Below are 12736 nucleotides of genomic sequence, written 5' to 3'. Positions count from 1 at the left end.
ATGAATCATTTAGCTTCCTAGGGACAGACTTTCTGCATTTTGAATACCTCTAACTGTCTTAGTTTTGAGTAAAACGCAGAGGACAGGACATCAGCTATGTGCTGATGACAGAACGGACTACAACTTCTGTGTAGTGCTCTCCTCTAATCATATACACCCATGGCAGGGAGTGACAGGTAATGGGGGATCAGAGCCCAAGCTAAGAATGAATAGGAAGAAGTGTCCAAGTGATTTAGCATTCTGGTCTCAGAATTTAAAAGAGTATTTCCCTGCTGAAGTCTGGAGACAAATGTTAAGAGATCAGAGAACAGAAAGGATGTTACCTAACTTAAAAATGTAAAAAAAAAAAAAAAAAAAAAAAAAAAAAGAACCCTTTGGTTTATGGTGTCAAACCAACTAGCATGGTTTGCACAGTGAAATGGGAATGGGTATATTTCTGCATAAAAATCAACGCAGTGGGTTTACTACTCAGTGAGTTAAGTCACCATACTTCGTTACTAACAAGCAAACAAGAAGCTAGAAATCAAGGGCAGACAGGTCTTTCCTCTGAAGGAATTCCCCTAACACTACTTCCTCATCATATTCACTTTGCACTCTGGCTCAAGAGCATGCTGACATGAAGCATCTTGACAAGAACAGATTATAGGGAACCGTTACTACATGCCCAATAACTTTGAGTACATCAGCTTTATCTTCCTTTTTCTATGTCCTTCTGCTTCTCTGGGGCTTACTGCAGTCCTTCGGGCATACAGTCCCCAAGGCAGTGCTGCCACACTTCTAAAATCCAGTTAACCGAGCACATCTTCTTTCAGCTTAGCCACACCACTTTAATGTCTCAGAAAACAATAATAAAGCAATAACAACAAAAATAACAAGAACTGCACAAGAGTTCCACATTAGGGTTACTCAAAGTAACATAAAACAAAGTGATTAATTCACACAGCATGGTGTGGAGACATTCACTGAGCTCCCCAAAGCACAACCTTGCATCACTGCAACCAGACAGACCATCTGCATGGCGGCAGAGCTCTACACAACACGGCTATTGTCAGAGAACAACACAGCTCAGGTAGCTGAAGGCAGGGAGCAGACATTTGTCTCTGCCTGCTCCATGCTTACGACATCAGGATAGGATTGCACAGGAACTTTCAGCTCTGTGCTATTCATTCAATGGGATTACTGCATCGGGGATATTCATTACAACCCAGGCTACCTCATCATGTTCTGGGCCTCATCTGCTTCCCAACTGCGATCATCAAATGATGCTTCCTTTGTAGTCAAAACCTTTTTAAGACACATCAAAGAGCTAGACCATTGTTTGGTTTCACAGCAACTATCTATTAGATTCCTCAGATGATGTCAGAGCAGGCACGCTAATTAGCTGTGGTCCTGTGGAGGACCTGTTGTCTCAGCTCCAGAAATTGTTACTGCAGATGCTTGAGAAACCAACTGCTAGCAAGGTGAGAATAAAGCCTGCAACTGCTGCTACTGTTTGAAGAGAGAATGATGAAGGCTGTGTAGTACAGCAGTAGGCATTCAAGGAAAGGCAGAAGGAGAAACTGCTCACTTGTGAATCCAAGGAAAAGAAGAGTGACAAGAATAGAACAAGCCAGATCTTTTTTGCTTCCCTTCTCCAGAATAATAACTTCAGTAAGAAGCTTTGGTCTTTATTGAGTAAAGAAGTGTCGCTCTTATCAGACTTCATACTTCTCACTGTGGACCTCAACAAAGGACTGAAAAAGCCATGATAATCTTAAATGCATCACAAGAATCACATCTGTATATCCTTGGCTCCCATCTAGACATCCCAGAGGACTTTGCAATACATTTGCTCTGCAATTATTTGGCTAGTTTGGTATTTAACATAAAGCAGCCCATCCTGCAAACCATTTACTGTTGGCAGGGAATGTATTCATGTAGGAATATAAAGATCTAGATATCCGTCCAGGATTTCAAAGCTAGTCTGTCTAGAAGACCTTTCTAGGACAGACCGATTACAATGCTGAAAAGAAATTAAGGCAATCACAGTTATAATACAAAGAATACTGTCTAAAGGTTGTAAACTAAGAAGAGTTGGATCCACTTCCAAAAAGAACATAAACAAATTAGAAACAACACAGTTTGCATTTTTATGTTATTACTTTTTTTTCCAGGAGAGATTCCTATAAACAAGCAAAAGACAGGACTGCCAGAAGCGAAAGCATGCTCCAAGCTCATCTACTACTTACAGGAATGGTGCAGCTGTCAGAATCCCGAGATACAAACTCCACGTTGCCCAAGTGAAGGATGCCAGCAAGGATTTGAAAAATTCCCATCTGGTAGGAATCACTAATCCCTGAAAAAATGATGAATAAAATGTTTTGAGTGGAGAGAGAAGTAAAGAATCATGAGTCACGGCTGAAAAGTTTTATTAAGAGGAGAAAAACTGCCACTAGTATGTGTGGGATTTTTTAAGAGAAATTGGTATTTGAACATGCTCCTTGGCTCCAATTCTATCAAAACCATTTTATTACTGTATACAAAGAAGATCAAGAAAAATGAACTATGTAATTTGCTGTTTCAAAATGCTTTCTCAGAGACCTCCAACACTGTACGTTGGGAACCCAACATTTATGTATGTTCATATATGTTCTTCTACACTAGATATGTGATTACACTGCAATTTAGTATCACCTAAAGACAATAAAAATATCTCAATCCCTGAATTTTTTTAAGCACAATCAAATACCAAGAAAATATACCCAGGCAACATGGAAAACATTTGCTGATGTATCACATTTGGGATATGATTATATTTACTAGTTACCTAGCAAAGTGCAGGCTTGTCTGGTGTTTACCATTTCCTTAGCATCATCAATGCCATCAATCACAGGGCTTCCACCTTGCTTTGTATAATGAAAGTAATTTGCATTCCCTGTAAGACAAAAACCAACTCTTTTACACACACCAGTGCAGAAACTCATGGCACATCTGTAAAGCTGGGTAAAGGTTAAGTTGCTCTTGACAACTGATTGAAACTTGATTTGAAATATCTCAGTATATTTTTTGTTTCCTGGTTCTTAGCATCCACTTCATCTGGAGAACATTTATTTCCTAGATTTAACAGTGCAAGTAAGTATTTTTAAGCTACACGTTTCCTACGACAAGCCCTCAAGCATATTCTTTACCTAACGTGGGTTCACACTTCCACACCTGTGGAATAATAATTTTGCAAATAATTATTCCAACCAGCTCAGAGGTAGGTACAGAATTGACAGCAGAAGCACTTTGGAGTTATTTGGCAGGTATTATTATGCTATTATTGCATGAGGACATTTAAAAAAATCTATTTTGCCCCTGTTATCTTCTCATTTCTCTTTTGTAGCCTAGTTAAGTCTATGAGTATCTGTGATCCATTCTGGCTGAGAACTGGAGAACTGATGGCTTCATATCATTTGGGAAGAGCAATGGGCTTCACTGCCAGAAGTAGTTCTTGGATGTTATATACATTTCTACAGTTTTTGTAGCCACACTTTCAGCTGCAGTAAGATTCCTTTTCTTCTGATCTACTAGTGTTTCAAGAAAATTGAAAGAGGAGTCTGTTCCATGCTTCTTTAGCTATAATTACATCAGTTCCTTTTTCCCTGTGTCAGTAGGTGTGAATCCTAAATGTGCTAGGATGATGTAGAAGATTAGAGCAACACTCAAAAAGCAGAAGGGTATTTCAGAAATCACCACTGACATATTGTGCAGCCTTCCCACTACACAGCTAACTTTGAAAAACTTTTTTATTTGAAAAATGTCATCAGATTTGTGAGCACTGGATGAACAGAAATGGTAGAATAACTGTTGGTGACAGTGCAAGTCACAGTGTGCAGATACAAAATACTCTGTAAACTTTTCAGGTGTTTGTACCAAAATGAAAAAATTCCCCAGCTGCTCTATGGAGACATAGGAGAAAGGTTTTGTCCCCATAGAGAAAGGTTTTAGAGGACAAAGAGAAGAGAATGTCACCCTTCCAAGTGAAAATACTCTGAAATCCGGACACAGTAAATCTGCATGATTACAACCACAGTGCATTAGAGTATGCTGAAGAAACAAATCTGTTACTTTCATTTTACCTTTAAAAAAAAACAAAACAAAAAACCCAACAAAGTCTGAGATGTGCCATTTTAATTATTTTCAATATATCTAGGGCTCAGAAAAGCTCAGAGATACTGCCTTGCATGTACATTTGCACAATACAAAGATTGGGAATTTCATACCTAATCGTAGAGTTTTAAATTCAGGTAATGCTGCAGAGGCACAGAGTTGGTAAAAGATGTGGTAATTTCTCTCCTCTTCTGCCTTTAAAAGAAAGAGGTTGATTATATTCCACAAAAAACAAACAGACAAAAAACCTTAGGTTTAATACATTCTCCTGCACTACATTAGAAGCATGGAAATCACAAGGAAAAAGGAAGCTAGCTCATCCTGTCATTTCCTTCTTTATTAATATAATCCATTCTCAACAGCAAGAAGCATGCAGACATTTTCACGTTTAAAAAAAATGCACAATTTCACTTTTCAGAATTGTAGATTACTATTAAATATAGATCAGGATTCTATGGGTGAGCGAAATGATCATACTTAAGGGCTTTTCATTTTCCAAAAATAACTAATACCATTTGCTTCAGCATTTATAGTAAGCTGGTGAAGAGAGAATCTTTCCTGCCAAGGCAACACTGGAATTTTAAAATGGAAGATAAACACAGCTCAGAAGGTTATGACTCATGAATAACACCATAATTCTGAACTTAAGGGCACTAAACTTCGTAAATTCAAATAAAATTAAAAAAAAAAAAAAAACAACAGAAAAAGACTCTGCTTTTGCTATATTATGTGCAACAAATTTATCTTATTTTTGAAATGACAGTACTTCATGTAACACCCTTACACAGTGCAAACTGTGATTATTTGCTTTATATCTTTAGGCAGCCAGTCAAGAGTAAGTCAATTTTCACTAAGCTCTAGCTAGACTGGTAAGCAAATATAGAGAGGATACGATGAGAGTTAAAGAGAGATGAAATTACATATTCTCCAAGGTATGATTTTTAATCATGGTGATAGCAGTGGGTTTTAACAAGAGATTTAAAGTGAGATAAGATGGCAGTTTCACAAACCACAACCGAGAGCTCTTCTTGAGCATGGGTGTTTCTGTTAGGTTTTGAAGTCCAATTTTATAACACTATGGTTAGCAATACCTAGTAGTGCACTGAAAGTATTCCTAAAATGCACATCTTTTTAAATACGCATGTTACTACTATGGATAATTCATATATTGAAGAGCTACTTGGTTTTTATTTCTCTCTTCCCTCTCCACATGCAGTACAGTAAAAATACATTACAACCATCTTTTACAAAAGACACCTGATATCAGCAAGCAATGGCTTTTTTAGCATAGTCATACAAATATATACAAAATATATATAGATAATAACTTTGCATCAGTATTACCTGAAATACCACTCTTGATTTCTCCAAGAGATAAGTTCTCATGTTAGCACCAATGATTCGATACCTCTTGTCAAAACCAATTTCAATGTATTTCCCAAAGCGACTGCTGTTGTCATTCCTTGTAGTTTTGGCATTTCCAATAGACTGAAAAGAGGAAATTTTGTAAAGGCAAAGCAGCTTTTAGAAGTGATCATATCTATCTGACCATCTACATGGCTCACAAATACATAAAACACTTGTTTGTCCAGTTTTCAAAACAATCAAGAATTTAACAAAGAACAATTTCTGCCTGGTCAGCAAGCTACATCCAAATATTGTCATTTCATCGACATGAGATCTGGAGCTGATCTTCTTGTAATGATTTCACTTCCACAGTCTAACTTTCTAACTAAGTATCATTAATTGCTCTCTGAAGTCTTTTAGAAGGAATTAAAGATTCTAACAGAAAGCTTACATATACTTTGGTTTCTTCTAAGGGTTTAATTAAACCATTCCCATTACTTAACATTGTATATATTCACATACGTATGTATAAAGAGATATGTAGAGTACTTGCAACCTCTGTGCATCTATGTACTACAAAGCCATAAGCCAGCAAACAGCCACTGTACCCTGTTGGGCTAACACTTCTATTATTTTATAACCAATCACATTGCAAAACTACTTCCACAAATGTGCTGTATAAAATATTTACTGTGTGCCTAAACATAATCTAGAAGTTAAAATGTACAGACCCGCGTAATTACTCTGAAATTAAATTCTTGCCATAGCAGCTTGGTTATAGATTCAGGGATAGCCTTCAACACTGCCATGGCAGCAAAGCTGTTTCAGTGCACCTCTGACTTGCAGCACCTCATCGGTGTTAGTATTCACACCACTGCTGGCACCAGACTGGAAGTACCACAACTTTGGACATGCAAATTACAATACACTGAATTTCAACGGAAAGCAGTTTCTCTTCTAAATGAGATCATATTAAAGTCATCACATAGCAATTCACTTTCAAAAATGCTAAAGAAATCTCTGCAGCAAAAGGAATCGCATGTGGGCAAACTCAGTAACACTGCCTGTATCCATATGCCACCATGTGTATGCTAACCAGTAACTTCGAAGCACACTTAAATAAAAAGAGGCAGAGCTGTATCTGTTGTAGTTTTCTGGTTCATGTAGCATCTATAGGAACTCTGCATTGAAATAAATTTTGAGAAAAGCAAATGAGAACAGATAGCCAGATTGAGCTCAGTATTCCAAATCTGTAGGCAGAACAGCAGTGAATCTGTAAGTACTAGCAGCATATAGCACTGGAAGCTGGGATTAGACTCTGAGAAACCCCATTAGGGCAGCAGCAGCGTGCCTGTCCAAGCAGATGTCAAAGTGGTTATCAGATGAATGGTTGCTATAAAGAACAAATTGCATCTCTGCAGTTCTAAGAAATACCAAACTCATTCAAACTGAAGGCATTCAAACTTCATTCCTGTATTTTAAGCTCATTGCCTCTGTGATATATTTTGTTGCTGTAGGTAGCACTATAACATTACAATATTTTCAGAAACCAATTATTACTTTGAAATGGCCTGTCCCAAAGTCCTAAGCTGTACACATGCAAACAGTCAAGAAAGCCTTTGGTGTTACAAGACTGCTAACCACAGTATACAGTAAACTGTATGATTTGCATAGTCACACAGGGTACCAAATAATGAGCAGAGGGGACTTATATAAGGATTTGTTTCAGGACTTGACTATTTCTGCATTTGCAGTTGGCAGAATGTTTTTAGCTATTAACTAGAAAACTAATTACTCAAATAGTTGCTAGTAATGTGAGTGTATAATGGTCATTTGATATTAAAGTGTTCAACGGGCAAAGACAATGTGAAATTCTGACACTAATAGTAGTTTTGACACAGAAATTTAAAAATAAAATTACCTTCTGCTCAACTTCGCAAATTTGAAGTTCAGCATTTCTAAGCTGAATTCTTCCTAACCTACGTAGTTTAATTTTTGTTTCTGCTGATTTATCAGCTGAAAAGTTCAGAACATTAATTTTGCTATCCTAGATTCTGTGTACAACTTTACATTTCATAACACCCACTCTAAAGCCTACTTAAAGTTCAAGTGTTAGAAGTTAAAGGGTAACTTTCACCAATTACAACTTTTAAAGTAATTCAAACTTCAGATCTATGCAGGTTCATGAAGTCATTATCTCTATAAAATAAAATAACAGCACCATCACGCCTTAACATAGCCAAGGATGACACGATGCTTACTGTCACGGCTGCAGCAGTGAAAGTAGTACTTTGGGGTTAGTTCACTCATGCAAAATTGCCATTGCTTCCAACGACCCAAGCTGTCTCTGCTGGGTAGGAGCAGCTCAAGGCAAGGCTCAGCAGTCCGGGCTTCTTGCCATCACTGGGCACATTGGTTACTCGACAGCAGAGCCCACTGCTGATCAATATACCCCGCAAACAGTTTCAAAACAGCACACAGCACCACAAACCAGGCACAATTACCTTGTGACAGAACACATACAATTGTGATGGGGCAGCTATAGTCTGAGTATCATGAACTCCTCATGCCAGGAGGAAAGAAGAAATAAAAGAGTTCATTTTTTAAAATACCTGAGAAAAAAAACAATGGCAGCATCTTGCATTTCACATCTCACTCTGTGCTCTCCATTTGCTCACGTCTGTCCATTCATACTACCTCACTGAGATGCTAAACATCTACCAAGACATCCATCATTCCTAAGCCAACCGCTTTGGAACTTGACTACAGTAACATGGAGATTACTGTACAAATGAAACATTATAATCTGAGCTAATTATTTCCAAATTATGTCTTCTGCCATTTTTTCCTTCCAAAACTGCGTGCATCTCATGTAACTTTACTTTCTCATCTATCTTCCCTGTTGAAATTTTGCTAAAATTGACTATTTGCTTTCTTCAATGACTCTCTTCCCCTCAACATATAATCAACCTTTCTTCAATGTGTTCTACAGGTAAGACAAGAAATTTTCATCCATTTTGTAACTGTACATGCAAAAACAGCCCCTTGCACACTTGCATTGGGCAGGCAGCCTGGAAACTACCGGTGGTTACAAAGTTGAAGAGATTTATAGCAGTATTAATACGAAAATTACTTTGTTATGTGAAATACATTAACAGTAATGCAACATTACCTCATGTCTTCTCTCAACCTTTCATAAATATTACACAAGATAATAACTACAGCACTTCCTGGTAAATGGCTTAAAAATGAAATTTTAAAACATATTCAGTCCAGCTTTTTTTTATTCCTATAAAAGTAACAATTAATCTTTTTATTGAATCCTTATGTTAGTCTCAGAATAATTACTGCAGCAGAAGGGTAGGAGATAGTGCAATAGTTCGCTTACCTCCATTATGGGGTTTGAAGCCAAGACTTTCTCCTCAACATTGGCTTCACTGGCAGATCCACTGACCGTGGCAAAGTATCTCATGGCATACTTGGCAGAAACCGTCTTTCCTGCCCCAGATTCTCCACTTACAATGATTGACTGATTTCGCTCATCTCTGAAACACAAAGACTGCTGATTACCAGCTATTCTCTCAAGGACACGTGTGTTTTGTGCCCCCAACATGGCAACAACCCTTCCACCACAAATATTGGCAATACAGCAATAACTTAGAAGTGTGTAGCAGAGGAAGGCTGTTAGTGCTCAAGCTGCCTGAATGGCTAACTGGACTGCTGGTGACCAGGATGCTCACAGAGGACTGATGTTGCCATTACAGTTTAAATAGCCATCAGAGCTTCTCTACAAATCCTGACTACAGTAAATCACCTGTTACTACTTTAACACTACTTATTTCTGCAGCTACTTCTACCCAGAGTGTGTGGTAAAGCACCACCAAATTATCAGTGCTCATTTGTGAGGATCATCGATGCCATCTTACAGATAGAGAAATCAATGGCAGAGTCAGCAACCTTTGTCCTTTCAATTCAGGACCTTTTGTCCTTTCAATGTAATCACCAGCTTTTCCAAGAATTGTTCTGAATCTGAAAAATTCAAGCATGACTTGATGCAAGTAGCAGCTCTGGAGCAGAGGATCCCTTTGTTGTGGAGTCATCTCATTAATTTTTTGTTTTTTTTTTAAATCACCACTTTCTACTAAAACAATTTCCTCCCATCTGAAAGAGGCCTCAATCCATAAACTCCAACTGTATGACTGCAAAACAGATAAAGAATAACTATGAGAGATTAGCATTTTTATAGTTTGACTCTTTTTAAAATAAAAACCATAGAGGATATTTAACAAAACTTATATGTCATAATTTTTAATGAGTAATAATTTTTAATGCAAAATACTTCTACGAGTTGGGTGAGTGTAACTATCTTACATACTGGAAAATGGAGAAAGAAGGAACAAAATTTTACCCCGAAGATTTAGAGAGCTGGGAGGGACCAGAACTAAAGAGTGTAGGCAAAACACAGACACGACACTGTGATCGCATAAGCAGTCTGCACAGCCTCTAAATGCCTGAGTAAGCGCTGAGGCCCTGAGTAAATGCTATGCAGCGAAGAAACACGCAAGAAAAATCTATTTGTGTTTTCTGTAGCCTCAAGATCTTCCAGGTGGTGTTGGGTTCTGCTCTGACATCTTCAAAACAAGGTGCTGCTGAAACAATGAAGCTCAATTACAGATCACATGGTTACTCTCAAGCTGTTATGCCTCTTCAAAAACATCCCCAAGCACCCAGATAAGAGCGCAACTCCAGTACCTACTTCATGCTTCACAGAGAAGCAGGCTGAAGGCAGCTCCTGGTTATATCTGGCATCTGTGGGAGAGCCAAGGTGTGATTCATTTAACCAAAGGAAGTCATCGGTTAAGGCAGGTTTTTTGATAAGAGGAAATGGTTGGGTGCTGCTTTAAAGTGAATATGAAAGTGTTAAGGAGATCAAAGCAACCTAATTTTATGTTTTAAACTTCCATTTAACACATATGATAGGTGTGAATGACTACAGCACAGTTCACACACTAGCATACATCAAACTGCCAGTCTTGGTTGGAGAGGTTGGGTAACTACTGAGCTTAATTCCAGGCTGCAGATAGCTCAGGCCAGGCATGCAGCACTGCCAGAGATGGGGAAGTCAGAACACCTGTCTGGTGAGACAGCTCCTTCAGAAAGGCCACCAAGCCTGCTGCACGCACCTGAGTGAGGTCTGTGGTGGGGGGACAGCTAGCAGCAGGGATGAAGATTTCCATTAGGGAAAGGAACAAGAAAAGCTCTGCCTCTTCCTCACTCCCTGAGCGCAGCTAAGGTAGAAGCACACACCAATGGCTCTGCAGATCAGGACCCAGCATGACTCACACTGAAGTGCACATCCAAAAAGAGCCCCAGAAGAACATGGGAGAAGTCCAGCCAACGACATGGTATTTAGGCTTAAATGGGGCAAAGGACCATTAACAATTTTCTGCTCACACAGACAGTCCCTGCAATGAGTCAAAAGCAGAATAATTTCTTCACAGGACTGGCAGTTTTTCTTTTTCCAGTGCTCTTTGATGCAGAAAAAAAAAAAAATCAAACCAGCATACCACTATAAAATCATTAACTTCTGGTACAATTTCAGGATCTAACTAACACAGGAGATCAGCAATGACATAAGAAGCTTTTAATTTGTGGATCAGCTCTGTTTCACATATTAAATATCATTAAAATATGAAGACTCATGAAGCTATGAAATGGATCCTCTGATGCTTGCAGATATTTATAACCTAGTTCCGAAAGTAAAGAATGCTTTCACAAAACAAAGTAATGAAACCTGAGTTCTGCAGACTTCTAACAAAACTGTCAACAAAAAGACACTCTGCTGCCAAGGGAGGAACATCAAAATAAGTATGTCTGGTTCTAACTGTCACCTCCCTTAAGGATCTGTTCCAATAGCTGAGGAATCCCCATCAGTTCCATCCACTGCTCCAGCTGCAAAACCTGAAGGCATACATAGTGAAAGTGGTAGGATTGGATATACACAGCTTATTATCATTATTCTAGAAACACTTTCCAAAATCATCTGGTGATTTTACACAAAAATCTTCTGGAACAATTCTGAAATAGGATCCTCACATTAAGGGTACTAACAGGAAACTGAACAGGAAACTGGTAATATCACACTAACATTTTATCCAAGCAAGTCGTGGTAACTGTTCCATCTTTCTGTTTACCAAGACAAACTGATGCATCACTACTCATATACAGAAAAAGGGCTTCATTTTCAAGCACAAATCCACACCTATGCCTCCTCTTGCAGCCTTTCCAGAGCTACCAGTACCGAATTGTCAGTCACTGCTCCAGCTCTCTTCATCCAACAGCTAATTCCAAAGGAAACATCTGCTGCCCAGCCTAGTGAGTATTAAAATCTGCCTCAACATTGCCCTGAGGCCCTTGTTATTTCAATCCATCCAAATACTGAAATAACAGAACCAAACAATGTGCACTGCTTCTTTCTTTGCACAACAGGCATTACACTTTTTAAAGAAGGTGGGAAAATTAGCAGAAATCAAACAGAATTAGTTAAAACTAAGCTAGAGATCAGATCATCCAGCACACGTGTGAGCATGCAGTTTTGGTCTGGCGTGTGGGCATTCAGGAACAGCAGGAAAGCAAGTGTCACTTCAGAGGACTACAGGAGGGCCTCCCATGTTTACAAAGACAATAAAGAAAAATGAAGTTGAAGCAATTTCTCTTTAAGAATACTGTTGCTGATTAGCCTGGAGTTTCCCCTCCCCACATCTCAGGACATGAAGGTTTGTTCTTCCCCGTGGCACACATGCATGTTCTCATAACAGAGGAACCATTATTATGTTCTTATGGAAGTACATACACGCACCATTTTCATAAATTGGCCTAGAGAAGATGTAGCAGCAGCTTCCTGGCACATGGAGCCATCTAGTCTGCAACGAATACTGTGTTTGCAGAAGCTCTGGCAGTCAAGAGAAACAAAGGTCTCTCTCTCCCTGCTTGCAGCCAGAGCTCCATGCACGCTCAGACTGCTCTTGTCCTCACAAGTACATTAGTCCATTGTTCAGATTTAACACACTGGAGTTCCCATCCTCTAGGACATCATTCTTTCTGCTTTTTGGCAAAATGCCTACCACTGCTCCTGACATCTGGAGAAGGTGCAAGGACAGTGCCACATAGCATCCACAACACACGCAGCAAGGTGAGATGCTACCACCACAGCCCCAGGAAACACCTGGCACGTGGCTGCCCTACCACAGGCAGCTGG

General features: G+C 38.9%; 1 protein-coding gene across 7 annotated transcripts in view; it reads right to left on the bottom strand.

The window, feature by feature from the left end:
• The window catches only part of MYO5A (myosin VA), a 95253-nt gene that overhangs the window by 47733 nt on the left and 34784 nt on the right, over positions 1-12736 (bottom strand). For all 7 annotated transcript variants that reach the window (XM_085234350.1, XM_085234349.1, XM_085234352.1 and 4 more), the window contains exons 5-9: positions 8867-9023; positions 5476-5619; positions 4245-4326; positions 2807-2914; positions 2229-2335 (exon numbers count right to left, since the gene is read on the bottom strand). In XM_085234350.1, the coding sequence (XP_085090476.1) occupies positions 2229-2335; positions 2807-2914; positions 4245-4326; positions 5476-5619; positions 8867-9023 (598 nt within the window). The remainder of the gene's footprint in view (positions 1-2228; positions 2336-2806; positions 2915-4244; positions 4327-5475; positions 5620-8866; positions 9024-12736) is intronic.

The sequence above is a fragment of the Meleagris gallopavo genome, chromosome 12, assembly GCF_905368555.1.
Source record: "Meleagris gallopavo chromosome 12, MGAL_WU_HG_1.1, whole genome shotgun sequence".
Taxonomy (NCBI): domain Eukaryota; kingdom Metazoa; phylum Chordata; class Aves; order Galliformes; family Phasianidae; genus Meleagris; species Meleagris gallopavo.
This window is presented reverse-complemented; position numbering and strand designations above follow the sequence as displayed.